Source organism: Patiria miniata, unplaced genomic scaffold, assembly GCF_015706575.1.
Source record: "Patiria miniata isolate m_02_andy unplaced genomic scaffold, ASM1570657v1 HiC_scaffold_14, whole genome shotgun sequence".
NCBI classification, from domain to species: Eukaryota; Metazoa; Echinodermata; class Asteroidea; order Valvatida; family Asterinidae; genus Patiria; species Patiria miniata.
In genome coordinates, this window is record NW_024037052.1 from 7,145,036 (window position 1) to 7,171,084 (window position 26,049).

At 38.5% G+C, this 26,049-nt stretch overlaps 2 protein-coding genes and 1 long non-coding RNA gene across 3 annotated transcripts; all 3 read left to right on the forward strand.

The window, feature by feature from the left end:
- Positions 1 to 827: 827 nt before the first annotated feature.
- Positions 828 to 12,927, forward strand: LOC119721729. Its single transcript, XM_038191696.1, has 12 exons — positions 828 to 983; positions 4,178 to 4,312; positions 6,471 to 6,797; positions 7,457 to 7,559; positions 8,074 to 8,291; positions 8,873 to 8,995; positions 9,143 to 9,307; positions 9,620 to 9,756; positions 10,710 to 10,818; positions 11,189 to 11,266; positions 11,618 to 11,798; positions 12,851 to 12,927. Exons 2-12 carry the CDS (start codon positions 4,178 to 4,180, stop codon positions 12,925 to 12,927), a joined length of 1,653 nt encoding a protein of 550 aa, XP_038047624.1. The 5' UTR covers positions 828 to 983.
- Positions 12,928 to 12,937: 10 nt separating this feature from the next.
- LOC119721992 lies at positions 12,938 to 18,478 on the forward strand. The gene is made up of 7 exons (XM_038191969.1): positions 12,938 to 12,942; positions 13,320 to 13,394; positions 13,631 to 13,688; positions 14,338 to 14,400; positions 15,299 to 15,483; positions 15,997 to 16,175; positions 17,251 to 18,478. Exons 4-7 carry the CDS (start codon positions 14,378 to 14,380, stop codon positions 17,662 to 17,664), a joined length of 801 nt encoding a protein of 266 aa, XP_038047897.1. The 5' UTR covers positions 12,938 to 12,942; positions 13,320 to 13,394; positions 13,631 to 13,688; positions 14,338 to 14,377; the 3' UTR covers positions 17,665 to 18,478.
- Positions 18,479 to 24,080: 5,602 nt separating this feature from the next.
- LOC119721765 lies at positions 24,081 to 25,233 on the forward strand. Its single transcript, XR_005270299.1, has 3 exons — positions 24,081 to 24,318; positions 24,659 to 24,802; positions 25,018 to 25,233. It is a non-coding gene; the product is annotated as an uncharacterized LOC119721765 (long non-coding RNA).
- Positions 25,234 to 26,049: the final 816 nt, after the last annotated feature.

The following is a 26,049-nucleotide window of genomic DNA, read 5'->3' on the forward strand; positions in this document are numbered from 1 at the left end:
AGTGTTCCAAGTGGCTAGATCGCGGGCTTCGGAAATGAATTCTCTGACTTCAACACAGAGACAAGGGCCCACATTACATCAAACAAAACAACACGATTGTCCTGCCCCCAGATCTGAAAAGAGGACAGTGATCCAACTTTTCAGACCTGAGTTCAAGAGGGGGTAAAATCTACAAGTACTTAACTTTGAAATCGACGAAAGCTGCCCGGCGTCTTCTTCTGCACCAGAGACCCTCATCTTCTTCTTCGTGGACCTGCACAGGACACACGGACAAAAAGACAAAAAAGATACTGCCAAAAAGCAGCGAGAACCATGTTAATGCCAGTCACAAATGTACATCTTTCAAAATTCCACATGAATCACACATACACGTACAAAGAAAGACTTCATTTCCAGCCAGACGCGATGCTATTTGGTTACTCTTTTCATGCTGCGCGCACTCAATTTCGACTTGTTGTCATACAATAAAGCTCCCAAAATATAAGAACTTTCCGTCGCATAATTTCGGACATTTGGCTCAAGTGTTCCAAGTGGCTAGATCGCGGGCTTCGGAAATGAATTCTCTGACTTCAACACAGAGACAAGGGCCCACATTACATCAAACAAAACAACACGATTGTCCTGCCCCCAGATCTGAAAAGAGGACAGTGATCCAACTTTTCAGACCTGAGTTCAAGCACCCGATTCAACTAGCCACCGTTGTTAATAAGTGAGGCTTGTGGACGTAATACGCCAGGTTATAAACATGACCGTTATATATTACCGTATCATGTAATACAAAGGGACACGATAATAACGAGGCGCGTGCATATTGCGTGCAGGGCTCGAGTTAATGCATACATTGTATGCGAGGAAAACTGTCGATCGGTGGCGCTTTTCAAGATGGCTACTGTACTACGAGCTAATCCGAGCAAATCGTACGAAATACATCGACTTTTTTCAACGTCCTAGTACATCACTAGTGAGCTACAAGTACAGTGAAGGTGAGTGGTGGGTGTTTGATCGTGTCTCATGACTTCTGATGTCAACCTATGTTTGTTTTGTTTCGTTTGGTCCATTTCAGTCACCGATTGACAACACATGATTGAGAAAAATAAACCACATGTGGCCTATTTACTGGACTGCCTCCGTAAACATAGGCCACACATCCACATGTACAAAAACGTGTCGCACTTTGCCAAATTTTGATTTTCACATTTATTTAGGCTTAGTTTGTAGGTTTTTTTTGCTTTAGCACGTTTAGAAGCATACTCACCCTCTTTAATATACATGTAGGCTAATCAAAAAGTGCTGCCTTTTTTCAGATGTCTACTTTTCGTGAAATTTCCAGATACATTTGCAAACGTTTGCGTATCACAATTTCAACATGAAAGTTCACAAAAATTAGACATCTAAAAAATGCAGCACTTTCTGATTAACCTATAAAGAGGGTGAGAATGCTTCTAAAGCAAAAAAACCCTACAAACTAAGCCTAAATGTGAAAATCAAAATTTGGCAAAGTGCGACATGTTTTTGTGCATGTGGATGTGTGGACTTTGTTTACAGAGGCAGTCCAGTAAATAGGCCATTTTTATGGGGCTACCTCCCCACCCCCACTTATTGGTAAAGCCTGTGAAGAAATCGACCAGATAAGGAAAAACATCGTCATCACTGCCTAGTGTGTGTGTAACTGAGGAACTGAGGGAGTGAGATTTAAACTGTTAATATGAGGCCTACTTTATCGCGATCGTGAAGTGTAGGCCCCTGTTTTGTTTTGTTCAAATTAGAGTCAAAAATATTTTTTATTGCTCAAAAATCACCTTTACAATCAAAAGCAGACTTTTCTCAATCCTAATGACACCCATTTGGCAATTTTGAACAGATTCTTGGGGTAGAATTTAGTATTGTTTATTGAGAATATCGCCAACTAGCTGACTAGTTTGGTAGGTCCAATAATTTTAAAGTGGATTTTGTTCCCTTATAGGAACCAGGCCCTACACTTCACAATCACCGTTAACATGACCATGCACTTATTTATCACAGCATATAGGGGGCCTAATTAACCCAAAAATGTGTTCCTTCCTCCATGGTCAGACCCAAGGTTTGTGAATAGCAAGTGGTCACATTTTTCCCCAGTCGAAAATACCCCTCTAAGTCTTAGTAGGGTAATGTCTGGACAAAGATACCTATTGCCATTATGTTGGTCCTGTCCAGTATTTACTTAGATGTAGATGTAGAAACTACCAGGGGTAGACGAGGGCTAGGGAAAACAACAGTTTAGGTGGCAGGTAGGGCCATTTTTTTTTCACGGCTTATGACATGTTTTGACATGGCTCTGAAAATAACTACCCCAACTCTATGTCACAATCATAGTATCAATTGGAGCTGGTGTTTCCTATTCTAAATCTGACTTTTAAATCGGTGATTAGCTTGATTAGGCCAAAAAAAAAAGTCTCCGGTTTCTGGTATGCGCGTGTCGCCGTAGCCATGCGCGTCGGCAAAATGAAAAAGTTTTTTTCCAATGAAAGATGATGTCTGAAACCGCCAAACTCACTGGTTTGACTGGAATCCTGCTGCTGCACAATTTTAACGTGTTTTTAGATGGGGTTATGATCGAGAATAAGCTTTATGTGGCCTCTCTGGACTCCCATATATTTTCACTAAGTTTAGTCGGGCACCATTTGCAGTCATCAGCTGACATTTGAAGCAAAAAAGTCCGGTAAAAAAAAAGCCGCGTTGCCGCACCACATTTTGGACAAGCTCCATACCAGAAACCGGAGACTTTTTTTTTTGGCCTTCGGATGATATTTGTCAAAAAATACAAAACAAGAGTTCTGCTTCCTATAACATGGCATTTGAAATTAGGTTAGGTACACAATGTACATGTAGGTAGGGACTAGGTAATGTGTTTTTTTTTGTTTTTGTTTTTTTGTACGATCATATGAAAGTTGCCTGCGTGTACATGTAGTCAGTCCAGGGTAAAAGTAGCCTTAGTCAAGGCGTTTGCCATTATCTGTCCATACGGTATTTGGTATTCTTGGGTCGAGACGCTCCTTGTGTTTTTATTCAACCAATGTGTAATCAACTCAAAACCATGAATCATCACGGATAGAGGGCACCATCTCCTGACCAATCGCTACCACACACAAACCGCTATCACAGCATCAGCCACGAACTGCTATCACAGTGAGCGTCTCGGTGCTCTCCTATGATATCATGTGACATACATGTAAAGGTAGTGAGCTCAACATGCATACACATGTATTCAACAATGTTCATCAGACTAAGTACATGTACGAGGCTTCAACACATGCCAGCATATCTTATGTCATATGTCTGCTTGAACGTACATGTACATGTACATGTACGTGTGTTGTCTGTAAAAAAATCGTTCAGCAATGCCTTTTAGTTGTGTGCAACTGCTAGGCTATTGGTGGAAAGTTTTGATGAAGTGCGGCATAGTGGTGGTAAACATGTTACTAGCAAAGCTTTTGCCGACATTTGCAACTAAATGTAAATGACTAAAATAACTTACATGTAAAAGTTGTGATGGAAATTTATTTTATCTGAAATATGGATAGTTCTGGATCCATGTTTTGAGCACTGAAAAGATGGTTGTGCAGTTCCAGCTTGATTAACATTTTGGTTTCGCAGATGCCGGAAAACCAAGAAAAACGATCATGTTTTTTGTAGTCTGGTTCCCTGACCCCACTTAAGATAAAACGGAGCAATTTATATACGTCAGAGAATTGTAAGGACATCAGGGAATTGGTCTAGCTACGGTATCTTGTACCCGTTCACAGGTGTGTGATCGATTGCAAAGAAAGAGCGGATTAACTACATGTAAATATGATAAATTGGGAGGAGTATTTGAGAAAAAAAACTCTTCCACCTTTTCTGTGAATGTGGAGGAAGAGGCTGTAAACACAAGGAAATATACTGCGAAGAAAATAAAGCAGTGCAATGCTGGTCGGCTGACTAGTGTTGGAAATTGATTAAAAAAATAGCATTTTAGCAAAAAATAGCATGTCCAGTAATTATATTTTGTTAGATTTTGGTAGTTTTGTTTTGTGATGTTTACAAATGTTGTAGGCCCTGTTATCCCTGTAAACATAAACTCTGGTTCAATAAGGGCCAAGGTACATGTAAATGTCACTTTTGGTAATATGGTTTGAAATGTTCTCATTTTGTTTGCCAGATGCCTAAATATCGGCCAAACGTTTTTAAGCACAAAGTCACTGTTCTCTCTCGGTCATCAAAGGGAGGAAGATTTAAGCGGAAGGATGTACCCCTGAAGGACCTTTTTTCATCAGGGCCCTCAGATACCCAACAGGTACTTTTTAAAATAGTTATGAAAACTAAGAATAATAATGTAGTATAATGTTATGTACATGTTGCATTTGTATTGCACAAATTTCACGTGATATGCTGAAATGCGCATCATAATTATTACCCCTGTTCATCATGAATGAGACTATTTTTCTGCAGCAGCTTGAGATCAGTGCAATTTGGTCTCTACCTTCACAGGTACATGTACCCATTTATACTCCTGGGTGGAGGGAGGTAATCACAGTAAAGTGTCTTGCCCAAGCGTGGAAACACAATGTTCCCGTCAGGATTCATACCCATGTACAATGTACCTTGGCAAAAGAGTGAAACGTCCACTTCGAGTTTCGAAGTAGTTATTTCTATTATAATGCACAATCAATACAACAAACGACTATTTAGGGAACATTTTTATGGACCCCATCATGTTTGTTAAGGTAGCGTTATACATGTACTGTATTATACAAATAACGAATGTTTGTGAGTGCGATGGTAAGAATAATTTCATGAGGTGACAGATTGAATGTTCGCCTCGTGGAATAGAACATTCAATCTGTCACCGAATGAAATTATTCTTTCCATCGCACGAACGTAAAACATTCGTTATTTGTTTTATACAACACCTTCCAATCGTCGGACAGCATACTGAATCTGTCTTTTTGTACTGGGAGCATCTGAGTTAGTTACAAGATCTGTTATTTCTTCATCGGTAAGGAGCATAAACCCTGTACTACAATCGCCTGCCATTTTGTTTGTTTACGCAAAGTAGCTATGTGTATAGCGCCGCCAGTCGAAGGCATTCGTCCTTACTGCGCATGCGCAAAGTGAAACGGTATAACACATGGGTATAACGCATGGTCGCACCGTACATTATACCGCATAATAATATGTCACGTGATCTACAATTCACCAATCAGATGACGGGGATTTATTCAGGTGTTGTATAAACATGAATAATTGAGGTTGTGTATTTAGTCGTAATGTACTTCTACATACTGAGTACTGAACCATGTTCACATTGTTCCTTGTTTTTTTTTGTACAGGTAGCTGAAAATGATTAAATAATAGCATTGAGCTGTACAATTTTTATGCCCCGCGGCGAAGCCGAAGGGGCATACTGTTTCCGCCTTGTCCTTCCGTGGGTGGGTGGGTGGGTGGGTGGGTGTGTGGGTGGGTGGGTGGGTGTGTGGGTGGGTGTGTGGGTGTGTGTGTCCGGACAAATCTTGTCAGCGCGATAACTTGAGAAATACTTAACATATGAACTTCAAATTTGGTTTGTGGATTGTCCTTGGTAATCCTAAGAAGCCTTTTGCATTTGGGGCCGAAAGGTCAAGGGTCAAGGTCACAGTGGCTGAAACAATAGAAATTTTGTCAGCGCGATAACTTGAGAAATACTTAACATATGAACTTCAAATTTGGTTTGTGGATTGTCCTTGGCAATTCTAAGAAGCCTTTTACATTACGGGCCAAAAGGTCAAGGGTCAAGGTCACAGTGACTAAAACAAAAGAAATTTTGTCAGCGCGATAACTTGAGAAATACTTTACATATGAACTTCAAATTTGGTTTGTGTATTGTTCTTGGTAATCCTAAGAAGCCTATTGCATTTGGGGCCGAAAGGTCAAGGGTCAAGGTCACAGTGGCTGAAACAATAGAAATTTTGTCAGCGCGATAACTTGAGATATACTTTACATATGAACTTCAAATTTGGTTTGTGGATTGTCCTTGGCAATCCTAAGAAGCCTTTTGCATTTGGGGCCAAAAGGTCAAGGGTCAAGGTCACAGTGGCAAAAACAAAAGAAATTTTGTCAGCGCGATAACTTGAGATATACTTTACATATGAACTTCAAATTTGGTTTGTGGATTGTCCTTGGCAATCCTAAGGAGCCTATCGCATTGGGGGTCGAAAGGTCAAGGGTCAAGGTCACAGTGGCTAAAACAATAGAAATCTTGTATTTATTCTGAGATCATAGGGATTAGGGATTAATTCATATAAAACCTACAGAAGACACTAATGCTGTCAATGAACGTTCCATTTGACCAAGGTACATGTAATTTGATGTTAGAGTGGTGTTATGTCATGGAAACAGTCACGGTTGCGGGGCATTTGTGTTTGTAAACACACCTGACTTGTTTTTTTCTTTTTCTCTACACCACCTTGATTCAGAAGCCTCAGGAAATCCAACATGAAATAAGTGTTGCTCCCTGTACCTCTTCCACCTTTTCTGTGAATGTGGAGGAAGAGGCTGTAAACACGAGGAAATATGCTGCGAAGAAAATAAAGCAGTGCAATGCATGGGTAGGCAAGAGGCTCTTATTAGAGAATGCCTTCTTTGAGAGCAGTGCTCCTCATCTTCCATGTTGCTCCTGTGGGACAGATGAGGGAGACAGAGTACTGTGTCTTGACTGTGGCCCACAAGTCGTCCGCTGCATTGACTGCACAATGAGCTACCATGAAGATAGCAATCATCTCCACAAGCCGCAGTTGATTTTGGTAATTCTTATCTCTGTGATAGTGCAAATGTAAATTAAAATCAAGCAGAATCTATGGGACAGTTGTTATGAAACAAATATTGACTGTTATAAATTGAACCTGATGTACATGTACATACATGTAGTAAACTAGCCTACCTCGGTGATGCATGATGCATTTTATTTCCGCTCATCTTTGCCTCCGTAAAGTATATATGCTTCATGTCAGTATATTTCATTTTACTTCAACTCTTAAAGCAGTCCTGATGTTGTGTGGGTGTGTGTGTTTATGGTGTAAATCAAGGACACAAGTTCAACATCATCAATGAATCGAGGACAACAGGAACCAAATGGAGGACAACGTCGATTAGAAAACGTGTACAAACCCAACGAGAGCAGTTGCAAAAAATTGGTGTATAAATAAAGGAAAAGGGAAGGGGAACGATAGAAATGTGGAAAATGTGTACAAAACCAATGAGAGCTGTTGCAGAAAAGTTCGTACAAACAAAGGAAAGGGAGAGGAACAAAACAAAATCCTTGATTTACACCATAAACAAACGTGACAGAATATGTGTTGGTACCGGTATGTTAAAACCTCTATACAAACTTTTGTAAATTTCATATCATTGAGTGATATTTTAGTCATCAATGTGATGTACATACAATGCCCTCTCTTACCAGGATGGAATTTTGCAACCTTTTCCTCTCAAACCTTACCTGCGGAGAGTGGACCATGACTGTGACAGTCGTTCCCGCAAGACAATCCAGGTGTTTGATGAAAAAGGTACAACTCAAGTGGTTTTTGTCTCCATTTGTGGCTTTTCTTTTTTAACATGTTTGTGTGTTTTTTATTGAGAGTCTCACATATGACTGAAAATTAAAACAAATCATTGGCAAATATTTTCTTCATGCACTTGCGTTGCAAGAGCATTGAGAGTTCACCTTCTGACACATTTGGCAGGGAACTTTTTCTTTCAACACTGCACTTACATGTGTAAATTGTGTGTCCCAAACAAGAATACTGTTTCTGAAAACATTCATCGACCAAATTCAGGTATAATAAAAGAAGCAGTTCGCATACATGTATCCCCTTTATACATGTACATACACAATTCTTACATCTTTGTGTATTTTGCATTAACCATGTGTGTTATCGTAATGAATGTGATTACAATATTTGAGAACTCCATTTGAGAACTCCATTTGAGATCTCCATTTGTATGACCCTAACAGCTGAATCTCAGCAAATGCCCTCAAGAACTTTTTTTTATTTGTTTGGTATTTTGCTCATGTTTCAGGACGACTTCACAACTGCTGGCTAGTTACATGCTCATGTGAGGAAGAATGTGCTTCTTTAGTCCGGTTAAACTTATGGCCAGCCTCACCAGACCAACCACGGGTAGCTTTTCACATGGATTTGATGAACCTACTGCATTTCCTCCTTCTAGAGGGGCATATGTCACTGAAAGGTGCATGCCAATCCTTGGGCTGTAGAAACGGACTTCCATTGCATGAGGTATGTGTGCTCCCTATGTTGGGCCGATAATGAAAACATTGGACCTGGAGTACACTGCATAAAGTTTCATATACATGTAGGGCTTTGGCCACAATGAGTTGTTTTGATAGTGGAGACATTCTTTAGATTGTCCCCCTCTTTTCCCATAGTTGTGTTAGGGTACACAAATTTCAACCTGCCTTTGTCATAACTCTCACAAACTGCCAAAAACCCAACCACTACCTGTCCCGTAGCTTTTACCCCCTATAGATTAAAGTGTATAACAGTCAAAGCCCAATATGAAGTGTTTTGATGTATGTAGGTAAGCATAAATGTGTAGCGATGCCTCGGTCACTCACCAGTGCTGACCCACCACATCTATCATATGTCAATCAAGCGTGGTACCCTCAGTTAACAATACTACCACAGCCTACCAATGCATGTATGAGGCCAGTGTCACTGTTAAAACCTGATAAATGTGTATTTGGATGTGTAGAGTAATTCTTTCCAAATTGTCAGTGACAAAGAGGGAGGGTTCCATTTTCATCAGTGAATCTAAACGGTTAATGAAAAAAATGTAAGGTGTTTAATTCTTTTCGCAGGTCAATTTATTGTATCTCAACTTGGTCAGTGAATGCTTTGAGGAGTACCGGTATTTTCGTTACCGGTGCCACAACCTAAATGCAGTGCTGGATGAAGACATTAAGTGCCCAGCTTGTCCAAAGGTATACCCACTGCATCTTTTGATATAAAGTACTTTTTGTTTTTAATAGAAATAGTTTGGGTTTGTTGCTGATTATGTTTAGTTGGTTAACTTCAGTCCTTTTTCTCCTTTAATTTCTAATGTTTGGTTATGTACTGTTTTTCTGCAGGAAAATGGTGACTTGTTTGTTAGTCTAGACGCCAACTTCGGTCTTGTTAGGAAGCGAAGCTCAGGCGTGAGCTACACCGATGCAAAACACAAGTCCCTCCTGTTTGCCCCGCAGGAGGACGTAGACCACTTTGTAAACGTGTACGATGACCACAATATTTCTAATGTGAGTTTACAGAATTCCAGTTCCAGATGCACGTATTACTAACAGTCGGGGTATGTCAACATGACTTGTTTTCCAAAATTAAGTACTTACCACAAGCATGACAAGTAAGTTACTTCAATGTTAGTAAGATTTGAAGCCTTGCATAGCAGTAGTGTAAACCAGTGAGAGTTTGCAGTAACACCATGTGCAGAATCTTTTCAATCTCTTTATATTGTGTGCAAGATATGTACCTTTTTCAATTACAACTATTTGTTTCCCATGGAAAATAATCATTTTTCCTTAATAAACCACATCATCTGCATCTCCTTGCAGGACTGCAGCAACTTCCAAGCCGGCGACGTTCTTCGTGCCAAAAACAAAACCAAAAAACTGGACACAACAGGTGTCTTTGGAGCGTCGTGTCGGCATGGTTTTCCCCTGTCATTTCTCAACCTGCGTCATGGAGAACGGTATGTGTAGATTCAAATAGCAACATGTAACATCTTACATGCTACTGATATGTTTTCTCTAATCAAAGTTTTCATGCCAAGTGAAGTAATGCTAAGTTACTCTACATTTTCACATGTTTGAATTCTTAGTTTCATTTGTACAATGACAACGTGACCCTAAAAAACGGTGTGCATGCAGACATCTTTAAATTTCTTAATTTCTAACGAGAGGGAAAGGACCGTGGTTTCCGGAGATAAAGAACCAAACAGGAGGCAAGATAGGCTACTGTGATATTGCATTTCAGGTTAAGTACTACGCCAAAGATGACAATTTTGTCTTTCCTATAACAGCAAAAATTAATCTCACACTTCAAAATGTTACACTGTGGTACATAAATTCCCAATGTTTTATATGGTCATAACAGTTACAACTACGTGAAGTGCAAGTGTTCTTCATTAGTTATATTACCGAATATGCTATAAACACCGCAAAAAAGATAGTCCACACTCGTTGGAGGGTTTACAATTTTAAATCTGATCTGTATATGATACTGTCATTTGTATAGACCTTTAGGAATGTTGTAAGCTATATTTTGATACCCTGCTTTCTACTAAAGACTGTAAATTGTAAAATATTGGCAATGGTTTATGAAAAACGATGCACTTTGAAAAGTTGCAAATTTAATTTCTACTTGACATTGTGAAACTGCCCAATCGAATCAAATGAGGTCATTGTCGAAAAGTGTGCTTAATAACTGTCTGTATAAATGCTCCCAGCATGCTGGGGGGGGGGGGGGGGGGGGGGGGATCGCGCATGTTCCACTTGCAGTATTTTTTTATATATTTGCATTAAACTGTTTGCATGTTTTGTGTTGTAGTATTCACTTTCATCGCCATTGTTACTCTGACAGTTCTTCGGCCTTCAAGTTGAAAATCATTACCATTCCCATTTTGTTTATCATTCTGATTTCTAGACTCGCATATGCAGCTTTCACCATAGACTGCATACTGGAGAAAGCACAACCATCCGTCAAGCTTCATGTCATCTATGATATTGCCTGTACGCTCACTGCCCACTTCAAGGTGTGTTTTTAACTATACTTTAAACTAATTGTCCGATTTGTTTTATTTTTACTGTTGTCTGCTCGTTAGGTTTGTGAAAAATTGTAATCAGGCATGCATGTTTTTCTCGTATCTACTGATTTACTTGGGTTTTTTTGCATCTCGTGAGTGCCTTTTTAAATTGAAAAATACTTTATAAAGTCTTATGTGGTTTGGAAATTCCTAATTTTTTCCAAATTCCCAGTTTCATGCCTGGGTAATGAACAATGTGCATCATGTTACAGGTAACAAACCATTTCATATCCCACGTGTGTGTACACTAAAAGTTTTTATGTAACTCCCTTGATTTGTCACAAAGTTTATTTGCTTGAGTTTGTCTTTGCTTTTGTAGAAAAAAAAGGACAAGAAGCTTGAGCTGGATATGGCACTCCCTGTGTTCCATGCCTATGGGCACAAAATGGCTTGCCAGGTATGAATCCCAATGATGATTTAGTCATTGTTTGCAACAGTGATGCTCAACAGCATAGTAATCGGGGAAAAATATGTTATACTCCTTGATTAGTGCATGGTAACTTTTTGTTGCAATTAAAATTGATTGTGAAATGTTGTCATATTTTTTCCAAGTACATGTACTATTATCACCATTATAGTTAGATGTGTTCGTGATTTAAGATCAGTAGTTGATTAATTAACAGTAGTTAATTTGTTGTTCAAGTTTGTTCTTTGAAGAGCTAATAATTTGATGTATTTTATTCTACAATCATGTAGATAACAAGTTATGGTTTTGATATTTTTCATCATTCCATCAATCTCCCTACAGGTGGCATACAGCACCAGATGGCGCTGCGGTTACGGGCTGACAGATGGGGAGGTGATGGAGAGGCTCTGGTCCTACTTAAGGCGCTTCTCATCTATAACCAAGGAGATGACACCAGCCCATAGAGAAGACCTTCTTACAGATGCTCTTCTGCATTACAGCCGTCGGAAAAGAGCTGACATTGGTATGAGAACAGTTTTGGATCAACTGCATCATCCAAAATTACCAATATCTTCACCTTTAAAGTTTTGATCATATAGCTTGAATCAATACGTGGAGTAGGGTTTCTAATTTTTTTTAACATATAGTTGTTTTGCACATACATGATTTTCAATTTCGATGCCTGGCAGCTGTTTGAATAGGTCAATGGTTTGCAAAAAAAAATATTCATGCCAACTACTGATATTTTTCACATCTCTCACAATGGTTTGTGTTGTATTGATGATGAGATTCGTGTTAACCCTGTCGGTTCATTCAAAATGCACACAGAGGCTTTACATAATTCTATGGAATCAGGGAATGCATTGCCTATATGAAGGGAAAATACAACATAATTTTCAGAAATTGATGGATTTGGGAGATTAATATTTTACAGCAAATATTGTTATACTGACTTGCTTGAAGTTTTGTGTTCGTAGATTCTAGGAAAACCAAGAAAAAAAAGTTACGTTCTTAAAAAAAATTACGTTCTTGTAGTCTGGTTCCCTGAACTTGAATTGAAATGAAGCAATTTACAGATGCCAAGGAATTGTAAGGTCAGGGAACCAGTGTAGAAGGCTTGTACCTATTCAAAGATGTGAAATTGATTGCAAACAAAATTCAAACTAACTAAATATGGTAAATTGGGGGGCAGTATTTGAAAAAAAGGCGCCGGTCGGCAGATCAGTGTTGGAAATTGATCCAAAAATACAACTTTTCTTGAAAATGTCAACTTTTCTTGAAAATGTCAGGACTGTCAGTCCAGTAAGGTATTCCATAATGATCTGGTATTTTTGTTTTTTGATGTTTGCAAATGTTGTATATTCCCTTTAATGTTCAAGTAAAAGGAAATGTGCTATCGCTGTCATGCATATTAGATGTTTGAAAAAATCAGAAAGGTGCTTATGGAAAATAGCGTGGGATTAGACATCGTCCGATAAATTTGACAATCAAGGAGAATTGTTTGCAACAACTTTTTACTGAACTTGAGAATATCAGCAATTACTTGTTTCTTTTTTTGTTTTTATATACATTTAGGCAGCAGCCTTGTACTTTTGATGGACAGAGCAGTTAGAGTTAAAGAGGATTCTAGCAAAGCACTTGAGGAAATATAGTGACTGACTGCGCAGGTAATCTATGTCTATGAAACTTACACTTGACACAATAAAATTAAAAAGAGTGTGAAGATATATAATTGACATGAATTACATTGCAAATGACCACTTATCAACAAACAAAACTAAAATGTTGATTGGTCAATTTCCTTTCACATTATATAGATAAATACATATAATTATGTGATACACATAGTCTCCAGTTTGATTTGTGTTTAATCTGGTACTTAAGAAATGGGTTCTGAAGAATATCATTTTTAGCAATGCATTGATACATGCAAATGCCTTGCTTTAGTTACCCCATAACATGCCTTCTGAAGTTGTTTGGTTGAATTAGCAGAATTGTTCAATTTCCTGAAATAAAGATCATACATCGTATTCTACTTTTCCAGTGTCACTTAAAGATATCAAGGATTGGAGGGAAGCAGAAAAGTGTCAAGTCGATGTCTCAAAGTCATCCACAAAAGGTATCAATCTATGTCATCACCATATTCATAGATTTCTCTGGTGGATTAATATTCTATTTTTAACCCCCAAAACAGAAACATGTAGATGTATGTACATCGCCATCATTAACAGAGTTTAAGGGCCATCAAAGTTACCCATCAGGTATACTAAATTTAAAATAACATGGATGTTGGCTTCCTCACTAAAAGTACGTTTTTGTGTAGTCTGGACTCTATTTGTTCTTTGTCTTGTGCAGGTCAAGTCCCATGGGAGGAAAAGTATGTGCAGAAACTGCTGCATTATGAACAGAGAAAGTAAGTGTTGTATTGTATGTACATCTTCAAGTGATGTACTTTGTACATGCTTGGGACTGCTATAATAGTAGTACTATAAATTAGAAAGTACATGTCTTTAGTGTCTGTAGTATTCGAATCATCACTCTCATACTTGAAAGTAGCTTGGATGTTCAGAAAATTTGTCAAGAAGTTAAACAGCAGATAAATCATCATGTGGTGATCAATAGAGTAATTATCAAGCTACACTACTGCCGTGTAACATGAAGTGGTTCTTGCATGTATGGCGGGTGTAGAATTTTGAAAAGAAATGAGATCCCCAAGTTGCAAGTAGCAAAGACTTTGTGTTTGAATGTTACTTGTTATTTCTCTATTTGTGTGGACCTTTATACATGTAATTATTGGTATCCTTCGTACAGCAGTTCATTTTTCTTTTATTGTACATTTACAAGTTCCGTATTCTTCTCATTTGCACCTATTATATCAAAATTGAAGTTGTGGTCGGCAGATCATGTTCATACATGCATTCATGCATATGCACGCCTACAACTTTTTGCTGCCTTTGGCAAGGTTGGAAATAATAACAAAAGAGCAACTTAACTTTTGGAATAAGTCAACGAAATTCATTCTAGTTAATTGTAGCATGTTCCTTTTTTATTTCGTTACATAGGGAACAACTGGCACTGTGTGATGATGACACCAGGGCTGGAATGCTTGCTGGCCAATGTCAAGAGTAGGTCTTAGTGTTCATTGCTTAATTTAGTTGAGAGGGTTTTTCAGTTTATGCTTACTTAGGTTATTGTATTAAAATGTTCATCCAGTATACATCGTTATCATGTCTTAGTATCACACTTGAATGATTCATGGAGGAAGGAACAAAAAAAGTCAGAACTCTAGTACTTGAAAGTGTTACCTGATCGTCACCGCCCATCTTGCCTTACAATTGTTTTTCTCAGAGGAGCAGTGACAAACCTTACTTATTATGCAGCATATAGGGAGGTTGATGGTTACCAACTAAAATGGCAGCAGTGATCATCAAGTACAAAGGGTGCTTGCGGTCATGCAATGAATGGTCCCGGCTTGTGGGCACAGTGCTTTAGCCATGGGCATTCCTGAGGGACTGGAATGTTAATAGTCAAATGTTAATAGTGCATGAGTTCTGACTCCTCCATGATTGACTAGACTACAATTTGTATAAATGTACTTGTAGTTTAACCTGCAGTACACAGATGGAGTATTTGCTGTCTGGCAATACATGTTATCAAATCATACAAATTGATTTGAAGTTTGAGGTACCTTTTGGCCCAAGATGTTATTATGATAAATATAGATTTATTGAGAAATACCTGCTGGAATTTAATTCTTTGTTTTTATTTGTGTGTTGGCATAGTACACAATAAGTGGAGGAAATGCAAACCACCTGTATTGGTGAAAATACATTGGCATGGAAAATCCCTTTAAATGCAGTCACCTTATTTTTTTGTTTGTTCTAGAAATGTTTATTGCACAACTCAGAATGGCATTTATATTACTCACACTTGTGATGGTAAATTACATCCTAATATTTGTCTTTTTGGGAAAAGTATAACACTATATAAATTTTGAGAAAACAATTGTCGTTTTCAAACAAGGTTAGATCAGGATCTGAAGACCCTCGAGCAGAGGCATGGCATCCAGCGCTGGTGCAACGACAACCCTGCCTTCATAACCCACCTGGCAGTGATGAAGGGAAAGCAGCAGGTGGCACTCATCCAAAAGCTGTGGTCACATGCTGTTGAGTACACCTTTTTTTTGGACATGTCCAAAAAGTATTCAGGTATGGAACTCATAACATTGTTTACATATGAACGCAAAACATATCTAAAATTATAAGCCCTCATTCAAACATTCACAGACAGTTAAGAATTAAAATAATTGATTAGAGCAAGTGCATTAGACACTGTGACTCGTTAGACAGGCATGCACCTTTTCAGCTGATCAGCTGATTTCCTCTTTTTTGACCTCCCATGTGTGCCATTGAAAATACAAAAACACTTTACAAAGTCTGGGAAAAATTTGAATTTCCTCTTTTTTTGTGGTTTCCCAGTTGCATGCCTTGGTAGATAAACTCCAATTCTGCTTCATATTGTTACCCGATAATACCATACTAAATCATGTTGAGTCAAAGCATGACTGTAATCATATCCCTTTAAAGATCAATGTTGTTATTGATTTCGACCATACAGCTTATTTGATCGATCGCTTGACACAAACAGGGACCCAAGCTTAATTCTTTGATTGGAAAGGCTTTCATGAATTACTTTTCCAAATGTCATTGATTGCTGTACAGAGGGACAGTCTGTGGCCACCAGACTAAGTAAGCAGATACGGAAGTCTTCCAAAGCTTTGAGGAAACTGGTATCTGCTTACAACAGCTGTGACTTCACTACACCACCGTCGTCAACATCCCACAAAGATGTGATTGACTTGACTTCACAGCTGTACACAAACTTGACGGTGACAAAACAGGTAGAATGAGGTTTTAGTACTTTGTTTAGTTTGATTGTTTGCTGTTTGATTTACCTCGGTTTTGAATTTGTTAAGTGTTGTTTTGTGTTATTTTGATTCTTTCATTTTTATCCCCTGGCTTTTTAAACCAAAAGGGTGATATTGTGATCGTTTCTTCCTTCTGTGCGTTTGTATGCCTAGTGCGTGAGTATGTAAACACAGGCAATCACGGACTAGGGACAAAAGAGTAGGGACACAAATAAAGGGTCCACGATTGACCGTTAGTGCAAGATTGAAATTCGTGTACAAAACCAATGAGAGCTGTTGCTAAAAGTTACAGGACAGACAAAGGAATGAGGATAAGGGACAATGGGGGTCCGCGATTGCTGGTGTTTACAAATATGGGTGTGTCTGTATGTGTTATATTTTGGTTTTGTTTACTGTTTAGTGCTGTCATAAAATAAGTCTGTCTTCAAGCTCAACCAAACTTGGTGACAATAATAGTTGGGTGAAGGAGGGCTTCAGATGACCTGAGACATTTGAGTTCAGATTTCATCTAGGAGTTATACATGTGTATGAGGTCATTGGTTATGACGTTTTGGTTAGGTCAACTGAAAAGTGCTGTCATGTGAACTGTTGGACTTAAGTCTCAACCAACTGAAAAGTTAACTGAAAAGTGTGCATACTAACCAACTCTATAAATACTGCCTGTGCCAGTGTGCCTTGGTGATGAGCAAATTTCAGTTACAGTATTTCTGTCATTTTGAATAAACTTGGAAACTATGCAAGTATAATGATTGAGTTTTTGGGAGGTATTCTTGTCTCCTGCTACTAACAAAATTTTAATCTGCAGAAACCACTTTGTCCAGTACTTTCCTCTGGCCCTACTCTTTACACTTCAATGTGTTCTTTCAGATGGAAATTGGTCATGCATATTCTGCATATTACCAAGTTCAGAGAGCTGACACATGTGTCATGTTAGTCGCTCTCAAACATGCACAGAGCCATGCATAATATATGGACATGTGTCCCAAAAATATTCATATCAATGCATCACTGATTCCCCTCTTCCATTTCTTTTTCCTTGGATTGAAAGGGTAGCACACCCATTCCCTCCTCAACACGGCGAAGAGCTGTCGATCTCATCAATTTGAGTGACCGGGCCAAGGAGGAGACTGCACTGGTTGAGAAGGAAATGGCTCGAGTTCTCCAATCAGTGTCAGACCGACACAACCAGTTGGTGGCACTCGTGAAAGATCTGCGCTCGGCTGAGGCTGATAGGGCTGAGGGCCTGCTGTTTTTAGTTGGGAATGCCATCCAAGAGCAAGAACAGCTGCACCTCAATCTGGAAAAGTGTTTTTCAAATTATATTCCCATATCATCTTGCACCCCATTTTTCAGGTCTACCATACTTTCAGCAATTTCTCCAGAACTTTCACCATCAGATGAGACTCCACTGTCTTCAGATTCTTCATCTGACGAAAGTGAGGATGAAGCTGTTAGTGATTGATTTCTAAACTGAGCTGATATACTGACAACTCATCCATTTGGTTGATTTTGTGATTTTGTTATGTTTGTGTTTTTTGGTTTTAAAGGTCACTTTTGGAAGTCTTTACGCCAACATTCCAAATTCTTGTCAAAATCAGTCATATTAACTAATACAGAATTTGACCTAGCTACGTTATGTTATTTACGTTGAAACTGCTTGATATAATATTCTCATTTTAATCTACTTATGCATCAAAATGATCAAACATTGATAGCAGACTGTGTCGCCAAGAAATATGTTTAATGCAAGCCCGCATTACAGAAAACAGAGCATTTTCTTATTGGTCAGTATGTCAGGGCCAAAGTATGTCTTCAACGATGCTTGCTTTCTTTGAAAACACAATTACCTTCTATGCTGCAAGATATATATATGTATATATATAATGATGCCCCCTATTTTTGTACCTGTCCAGTATGACCTTTTTGTAAATAAGAACAGGTTTAATTCGCTGTCCATTGATCACAGTAATGGTATGTTTTGCTGAACATCAACATTAATCTTTATTGTGATACGTGGAATTTTGGGGTTTTTTTTACCGTGTATATGTCTAAAAGTATAATGGGAATAGGCCTAGTACATGAATGATTTGGATGAATATTTTGTTAACAGGTAGCGTATACACGTACAATGTCCTTACAAGTGCGACATGCAGAGCTTTGTTGAAAATATGGGGCTCCCTTTGGGTTTGATGATTTTTTGTCTCGTCCTCGATTTGTATTTTGAAGTACATGTATATACATGTATAAGTTAACCTTCCCTTTACTATGATTGTCTATTTTTTTACGAAGAAATTAGATGTTAGCAAAGCTTGATCCAATCCTTCCAAAATCTGTGGCCGCATTGTGCTAGGATTTATGTTTTCATGAAAAGAAATTTCACACAGAATATTCTCATATCAAATATGCAATGTTCTTATATCAAATATTCATTGAAAAAAATGAATAGGCCTTTTACATGAAACCATAAATACTAGCGCAATGCAGCCATACATTGTGGACGTTTTGGAAACACGGGTTATTTTGATTGAAATCATCAGTTGAACATTGTCTTTCCTATAAAGTAGACCTACAAGTACTTTCAGAAAGACTGCAAATGTGCAGTCTATTTTAATATTATTAAGTTCATTTTTATATAGACCAAGTATGTTTTGTTTCAATTGAATTAGGTGTATTCGTGCTGAACAGGAATCCTTCAATAAGCCAAGTCAACATTTCACTCATGCATGTGCAAACTCTCACAAACAATGCATTTTTGTTTGATAAATAAAGCATGTCCAAATGTTCCGTTGTTTAAGTTAATTCACTATAACAATTAAAACTATTTATTCTCAGATGTCAAATTCATCCCTCTGCTTATCTATATGTGATTCATTATATCCTGACTAGGTGTTACAATTAAATTTAATAATGAAACAGAAACAATTGTTCTTGAGAAATCTGTTCATGAACACGTGTGTTGCTGATGTATTGGGTACATGTACATTTTCACCTTGTATGTACAACATTTTAACAGACATTTGGGTCAATGTTCACATATTCATTTACTCAACGTGAATATGATAATGTTAAACGTTTACGGAGTATTTCTTTAGCAAGTTAGGCATATACCCGTGCGGCTATTTTATATACGAAATGTAAATAATAATTGACTTAAAATTCTTAAAGTGTCTTAACCTCTTATTTATGTCATAATTCAAGTGAACAATGCCTGGCCTTCATTTCTTATAATTGTACTGCCTTTAATGTTAACAGCTTACAAGTATCAAACAATAAGGAATTTGGATTGATAAGTTGTCATTGCTTCGGTATCAAGCTTGGTCTTCATATGAAAACAAATGTCGGAATTTCTGAGATAGTTCTGTGAATGTGAATCTCGTAATCAGGTGGTTAGTGATGTAAAGATTTAAGGACAAATACTTAATATTACGTAGAAGTTGTTATCATTTTTTTTATTTGTGAAATCAAATGAAAAAGTGCATATTAAATAGACAAATAAGGTCATCCTTTTATAGAATTATAACAAAAACCTGGGACACTCTGAGCAAACGCAGGGTTTGGCCAACTTGGCCAGCATTAATGTCCGTATATTGGTTACTTGTAGTTACTTCTTGTGCGTGCATAGTGGAAGATAACATGGAATAAAACTACTCTGCATGAAGTGATACTGGTGAACATGGCCTTAGTTTTTTAAAGTTCATTAGGTCATCGCGTCCGTAACAGTAACTATAGGATTCCCCGTAAATCAGTGTATCTACTCGTGCAAAACTGTTATTGTCTGCAAACAAACTGACAAAACGAGGGGACGGAAAATGTTGCGAACAAAACCAACCGAACATCAACAAATTTGGATTTGAGATATTCAACTGGGCATTTATTTTGCCTAGCTTGATCATGTGGTCCGTTAACTCATTTATTAATTGAAGTATATCTTGCGCACGAACAGGTACCCGTCCCTGATAATCGATGGTGCCCCAGTCGACTCTGTCAACAAAGACGATACAATTATTGACTTAATTACAGTTGAAATTTAGAATTGAAGCTCGATCGACTACATAAATTAATTATGATTTGAACATTCCCCGCTTTCAGGCTGAGCCTTGGTTCGTTCATGGTTCGTTATTTGCCAAAGTATAGAAAGTTTGGCCATTAGGCCCTATGATAAGCGCTTAGCAGGGGCGGATCTGGGGCGTGGGGGTCAACCCCCCCCCCCCCCCTTCCATACAAAAAAAATGCAACTAAGGCCAAAAAAAATATTCGGTCTCTGGTCAGACCAAAGTTCCGGAATTGACGCGGCCACGCGGCTTTTTTTTTTTATTTTGCTTTTTTTTTTCTTTCTTCAAGCTTCGATTGTACAGACAAGGTGGGTACTATTTTGCTTTTTTGGTGTCCTCATGTACATTGGTGTCCTCCATAATTTGCCTTGGTGCTTTCGATCATTTGCCTTGGTGCAATTTCCCATTCCTTGGTGCTCTTTGGTAAAAATAATTGAGGAGGTGCGGAAATAGAGGGCGCTGTTGGAGCTACCGCGGAACATTTTGGGAAAAAAGATCGACGCGCATGCTTAAAATCGACGCGCGCGCTGACCAGAGACCGACTTATTTTTTTTGGCCTAATAGAGAGAAAGAGAGACTTCAACTAGAGAGGAAAGGGAGGGATGGACAAAATTAATAGGGAAGTTCACGTTAGACCGTAGCCTGCTATGATTAGTTGCACATAAGACTAAAAATTAAAAAGCGCCAGGACAGAAGAAAATGAGAGACAACCCTCGCGCGACCGGGAGGGGGATCGACGAGCGAGACGGGGTGGGCACGCGCGACGAGAAGAAAATGCACCCAAACCTATCGACCAGGGCGACACCCCCCCCCCCCCTTCCTTCAGCCCTCACGTGTTTCGTCCCAAACATATAACAGTTTGATGTTATTGCTCAGGATAGCCGATTCAATGACTCCAAACTCCGAGTCGATGATATTTTGTTTAGGATAATCTTTGCCCCCCCCCCAAAAAAAAAGAAAATGGTTAGATGGATACTCGACTGAGAGTGCACCACAGAGCATGTAAAATCTAAAATTGTCACGAACTTGTCACAACTATAAAAATCAATATACATGTTACCAAATATTAATTTTAATATCCTCCTGTTTCCGTTCAAGAATCACTTTACGAAAGGACTGTTTACTGCCGAAGGCTTCTGTTCTGTTATTTCGTCGCGCGCCGGGGTTTGACAGAGCACTCACGCCTGTATGGCCGGCTGTATGCATAGTAATGACTGCCATACATTTACTATGTAAGAAAATAATGAATAAACAATTAATAAAATATATGAATAAATAAATAAATAGAATAAACACCGACTAAAAGGATGCCTGGTGACTTATAGGCCTAAGCATCAGTAACGAGAAACGCACAGACACTACGATAAACTCGCAACAGTCTAGTCTGATTCGTTATCGACAGTGAAAGCTTTTATCCTGACACCTGGAGAACTGATACGGGAAACATTAATCTCTTCGATGTAGCATGCCTTTCAAACCGTTTAGATAACAGAATTAAGGCTAGTTAGTTCATTAAGTAATGATTTTGGATGACAACGAAGTGTAAATTTGACAGAAACAGTAAAAAGACTTGCACAAGTTTGCTGTTACAGGGCGCCCTCTCGCACTGTGTTGTTAGAAAATAATTCACGCACAATTATTTTAATGCGATAAAAATATCAATTAAATATATCCTCTACTTTTTTTTCAGTATAATTGAGTTTATTTAACGGAGAAAATACCAGAGAAAACATAAGCGTTACAAACAAGTTTGATTTAATTACTTCATTTTTGGAAGAAAATTCCCCTCTGACGGAAACGAATCATGTTCCTATTGTGTCTTCCGAGTCTAGTTTCTCTTATCTGTGGCCTCAGTTCCAAATTATAGGTAAGGTGGATCGGAGATGTTTGCCAAGGATAAAAAGATGAATCGCCATGTCAAACGTTGATATTGAGTTGTTGTAATATTGGTACTTAGCTCGCAATAATTAACTAATGACTTATAAACAAATGTTTTTCGAATACGATGCCAAATTCATAATTTGCACCGCGCCGGGGACGCGTACGTCCGTCTTTTATTATCTTATCTATACTTCATTTTCTTACTCGTAAACCGTGTAAAATCACGTCACGGGGTAATGTCTATTGTTAATGCTTAAGTTTTAGCCAAAAATGGCACTTTATGCAAAACAGGCATTGTGTTCAATTGGATAGGAAACTGTAATCGCACGCCGCCCCTAAAGCTTTCATAAACATTTACCGCCCACAGTATGTAAACTATAATATGTAAATTTTGCAGTCGGATAAAATCATGATCTCATTGTAAGCGAGTTTAACTTTTAAAGTGCCTTTTCTCACATGTTAAATGTGTTATTGGTGAAACCCTTTCTTATAACTTATTGGCTGTTCATTTTCACGTCCAATACGCGTAGGCCCCATATACTATTGTCTGACAATGACCAGCAGGAATTGCGACGGTGAACAGTGTCAATGGAAAATTGTTGTATAGCACACACTCCCCCCCCCCCCCCCCCACACACCTCTACATCCCCGGATGTGTCTACGTTGGAAAAAAAACATGTCCACCTCTCAGAACAGATGAAACTTGGGCACCCCGCCCTCATGACCCTACTCGCCCCCCCCCCCCCCTTCCTGGTATGAGAATCACGACTGCGTCACTGGTCACTTTGTGTCTTTTTGTTCGACTTCATATAAGCAAAAATACAGACTACAGGAACTTAACAACTGAAATTTGTATTAGGTATAAATGTTGTTTAAATTTTGTATATTCAGAGAAAGCTGTATTGAATTACTATTTCATGTTAATCAGCATCCAGGACACGTTTCATTCAGCCATTGAAACTACTTGATGTCACAAACCGTACCAACGGTACCCATTCTCGGATTTGCCGAATTACTTCACTTAAAGAAAAAAACCCGGCATTTTTGGAAACAATGTTTTATTGTTTTCTTCGAAATGACACAGCATACCTGAAAGAAGCATGAATAGCCTGTGGCGACCGATTCAGTTGGATAGAATTATTGGAAATTGGCATTTAATGTATTAAGCTGGATCCGTACTCATTTTAAGCCGGAGTACCAGTGAGAGTACCACCATGCAGTATGAAATTGTTATTGTTTAAAACCGGCAAATTTAGTGCCCTCATACCGTGCTGTCAATCAGTGTGACCGCTTTAAGTAGATTTTGTTTTTTATCAGTCACACCTCTGGCGAGTGGGCTCAAATTTTGAGTTAAGCAGAGTTTGAGTTAGAAAATGCATTTTCTTTGCATTAAATTTCCCTGTAGTAAATTCAAGTGCGGTTCTACGAGGGGGGGGGGGGGGCAAAAACAGAAGCATCTTTTGTCTCCCCCCCCCCCAAAAAAAAATCCATAAAAAATGGCAGTAGAAAATGTTAAAAGGTGATGTCACAAGCGAACGGCCTGCCTCCTAAAAAAATAGTCGGGAGAAGGATTGTCCGCTCCCCATCGAAAATATGAAACGAGCCACACCCACTCCCCTGCCCACCGAGTGATTTTCTGAGTGTCCGGAGAAAAAAAAAAAGTTCTACATTTCGGCATGCCTACCTGCAAAATTTCTGGATCCACGAACGAACAGCAGGTATAGTGTAATGTACTCTAATGACGTGCACAATCACATATGTGTCAATTTAACACACCCCCCCCCCCCCCCGAAAAAAAAATAAGGAAAACAAAATATTTTTTAAGAAACGTATGATCAAACAGAATCGTGGTAGCAGGTTTTTGCTAAAGTTAGCATAATTTTGAAATGCAAATCTGGCCACCTTGGTCACGTGACAGGAAACTTTTTTTCATCACCAGAACCATGCTGCGCAGCGCCGCGCCGCAGCCGGGCCACGGGCAACGGCCACCTGGCCGGCGGCGCGGTACCAACATACAGTACAGCTCAGCTCATCACGCGCGGCCGGTGCTGGCATATCGTATTCTGAACATCGAAGTACACCTCTAATCAAGACCGTGTACTTGACTTGTTGCAGTCTTGGCGAAGCAATTCGCATAAAGTTTTACGAGAAAAAAAAGGAGCAGCCTTCAAGACGACACGGAGGTATGTATCCAGCCATGGTGACATTTAAGGGAACTTTAATTCAAGAACACTCTGTATACTAAGCAAATCGGCAAACGTCGAACATGTATTTATGCCGATCTCAGCTGTTCAAGGTGACGGAGAGGTGTGGAGGTGCACCAGTTGTGAAGCTTAGACATTGGAGCTACTGCTTGATGTATATTCCTTGCTCTATGGACTGTGTAGTTATGAACGGATTTTTGTTTTAATGCCCTCTATTTTGTGATTGAACAACATATAAGGAAGTTAGAAAAAAAAATGCAATTTTAATATTAATATATATGCTAACAAACTTATCAATGTTTTTTTCTGTGTTTTTCAGAAGTTTAAAAGTAGGCCCATGGAGCATCAGGAAAAACTTGACAGGCTCTGGGATGAGGGCATGACAAACTATGGGACAGCCGAGGCTAAAAGAAAGGTTGCATTGGCCATCGAAAGAACTGGTTTGACTGCGAAGCAAGTGAAGGTATCAATATTTTCATCCTTCTCAACCAATTGCGGTGTAGATTAATTTATGCCAGTGTTTCATTTATTAAGTCATCAAGTTTCCAAATTAAACAGAAGGTCTGTGTTGCCAAATATTTTTACAGCACAGAGCAAGAAGAAGTGCCACATGCATGACATGTTAACAGTTAGGCCTATTAAGTGTTTTTTGAAACAATTAACTTTCTGTTTATATAGCGTTGGATAGACAATAAACGCAGGACAAACCATCGAAAGAATGGCAAGCAGAGGGTCTTACCCCTGCGCAAAAGAAGATGCAGTGGCTACAACATCTTCATGAAGAAGTTTATAGGCTCAAAAGGTAAGATTTGTCTACTTAATTGTTCTCTTTGTGATACATGTAGAAAGAAACAGCATATTAAAGTGAAACATGATTTTTTTTTTAGTCCCCCAGAACCAGGAGTTAAGTTGGTATGGTTGTTTATCCTTGTGACCTTGTTCCCACTGAAGAAACATCTAGGCCTATATATTTCCTGTTTATTCAGTAGCAGGGTTCATTATTGGCCACTCTTAAAATGCAACATGTAATGTCACAATGGCCACTATATCCACATTGTTGATATTAATTAGTAAATTGCCAACAGGTCACTTTTCAAATACTTTCTGGTATGTAAAAATCATGTACTTTAATCAGTCTTTTTTTCTTCTAGTTATTAAATAACAAAATGGGGATATATAAATCAATCAGCATTTTACAAGAACACACACTGCATACATGTGTGTAACCGGTAAAACATTTTAAATTACTTTTTTGGCACCCTTTTATTGTTTTCCATCTTTTCTAAAAGTCTGTCCTGAATATTTTTTAAGAACTATTTCATAATAGAATACTCCATGGAATTAGTTTTTAATCCATTTAAATTTGTTTTATTTCTTGAGCTTAATTGTCCAAGTATCAGTAATGTAGTTGGTTTTTGTTTTGGTTGGTTTCATTGTTGGATCATCCTAGGACGTACCTCTTGTGGAAAATAATAGATACTTTGGGCTCTCAGTGTGTTATCCACATTCCAATCCCTGCTAAAACAATTACCTGATCCATATCCACTGGCACAGTCATTCATGGGTTTTTCTCTACACTGTGTCCCTTTTCTATCAGCCTCATGTTATTCATTATCCTCGTGTGGTTTGCCCAGGAATGTCAGGCACTGCAATCCTAAACCAGGCCTGTGATTATAAATTTTGTTTTAGCCACTGACCTTGCAGAACTCA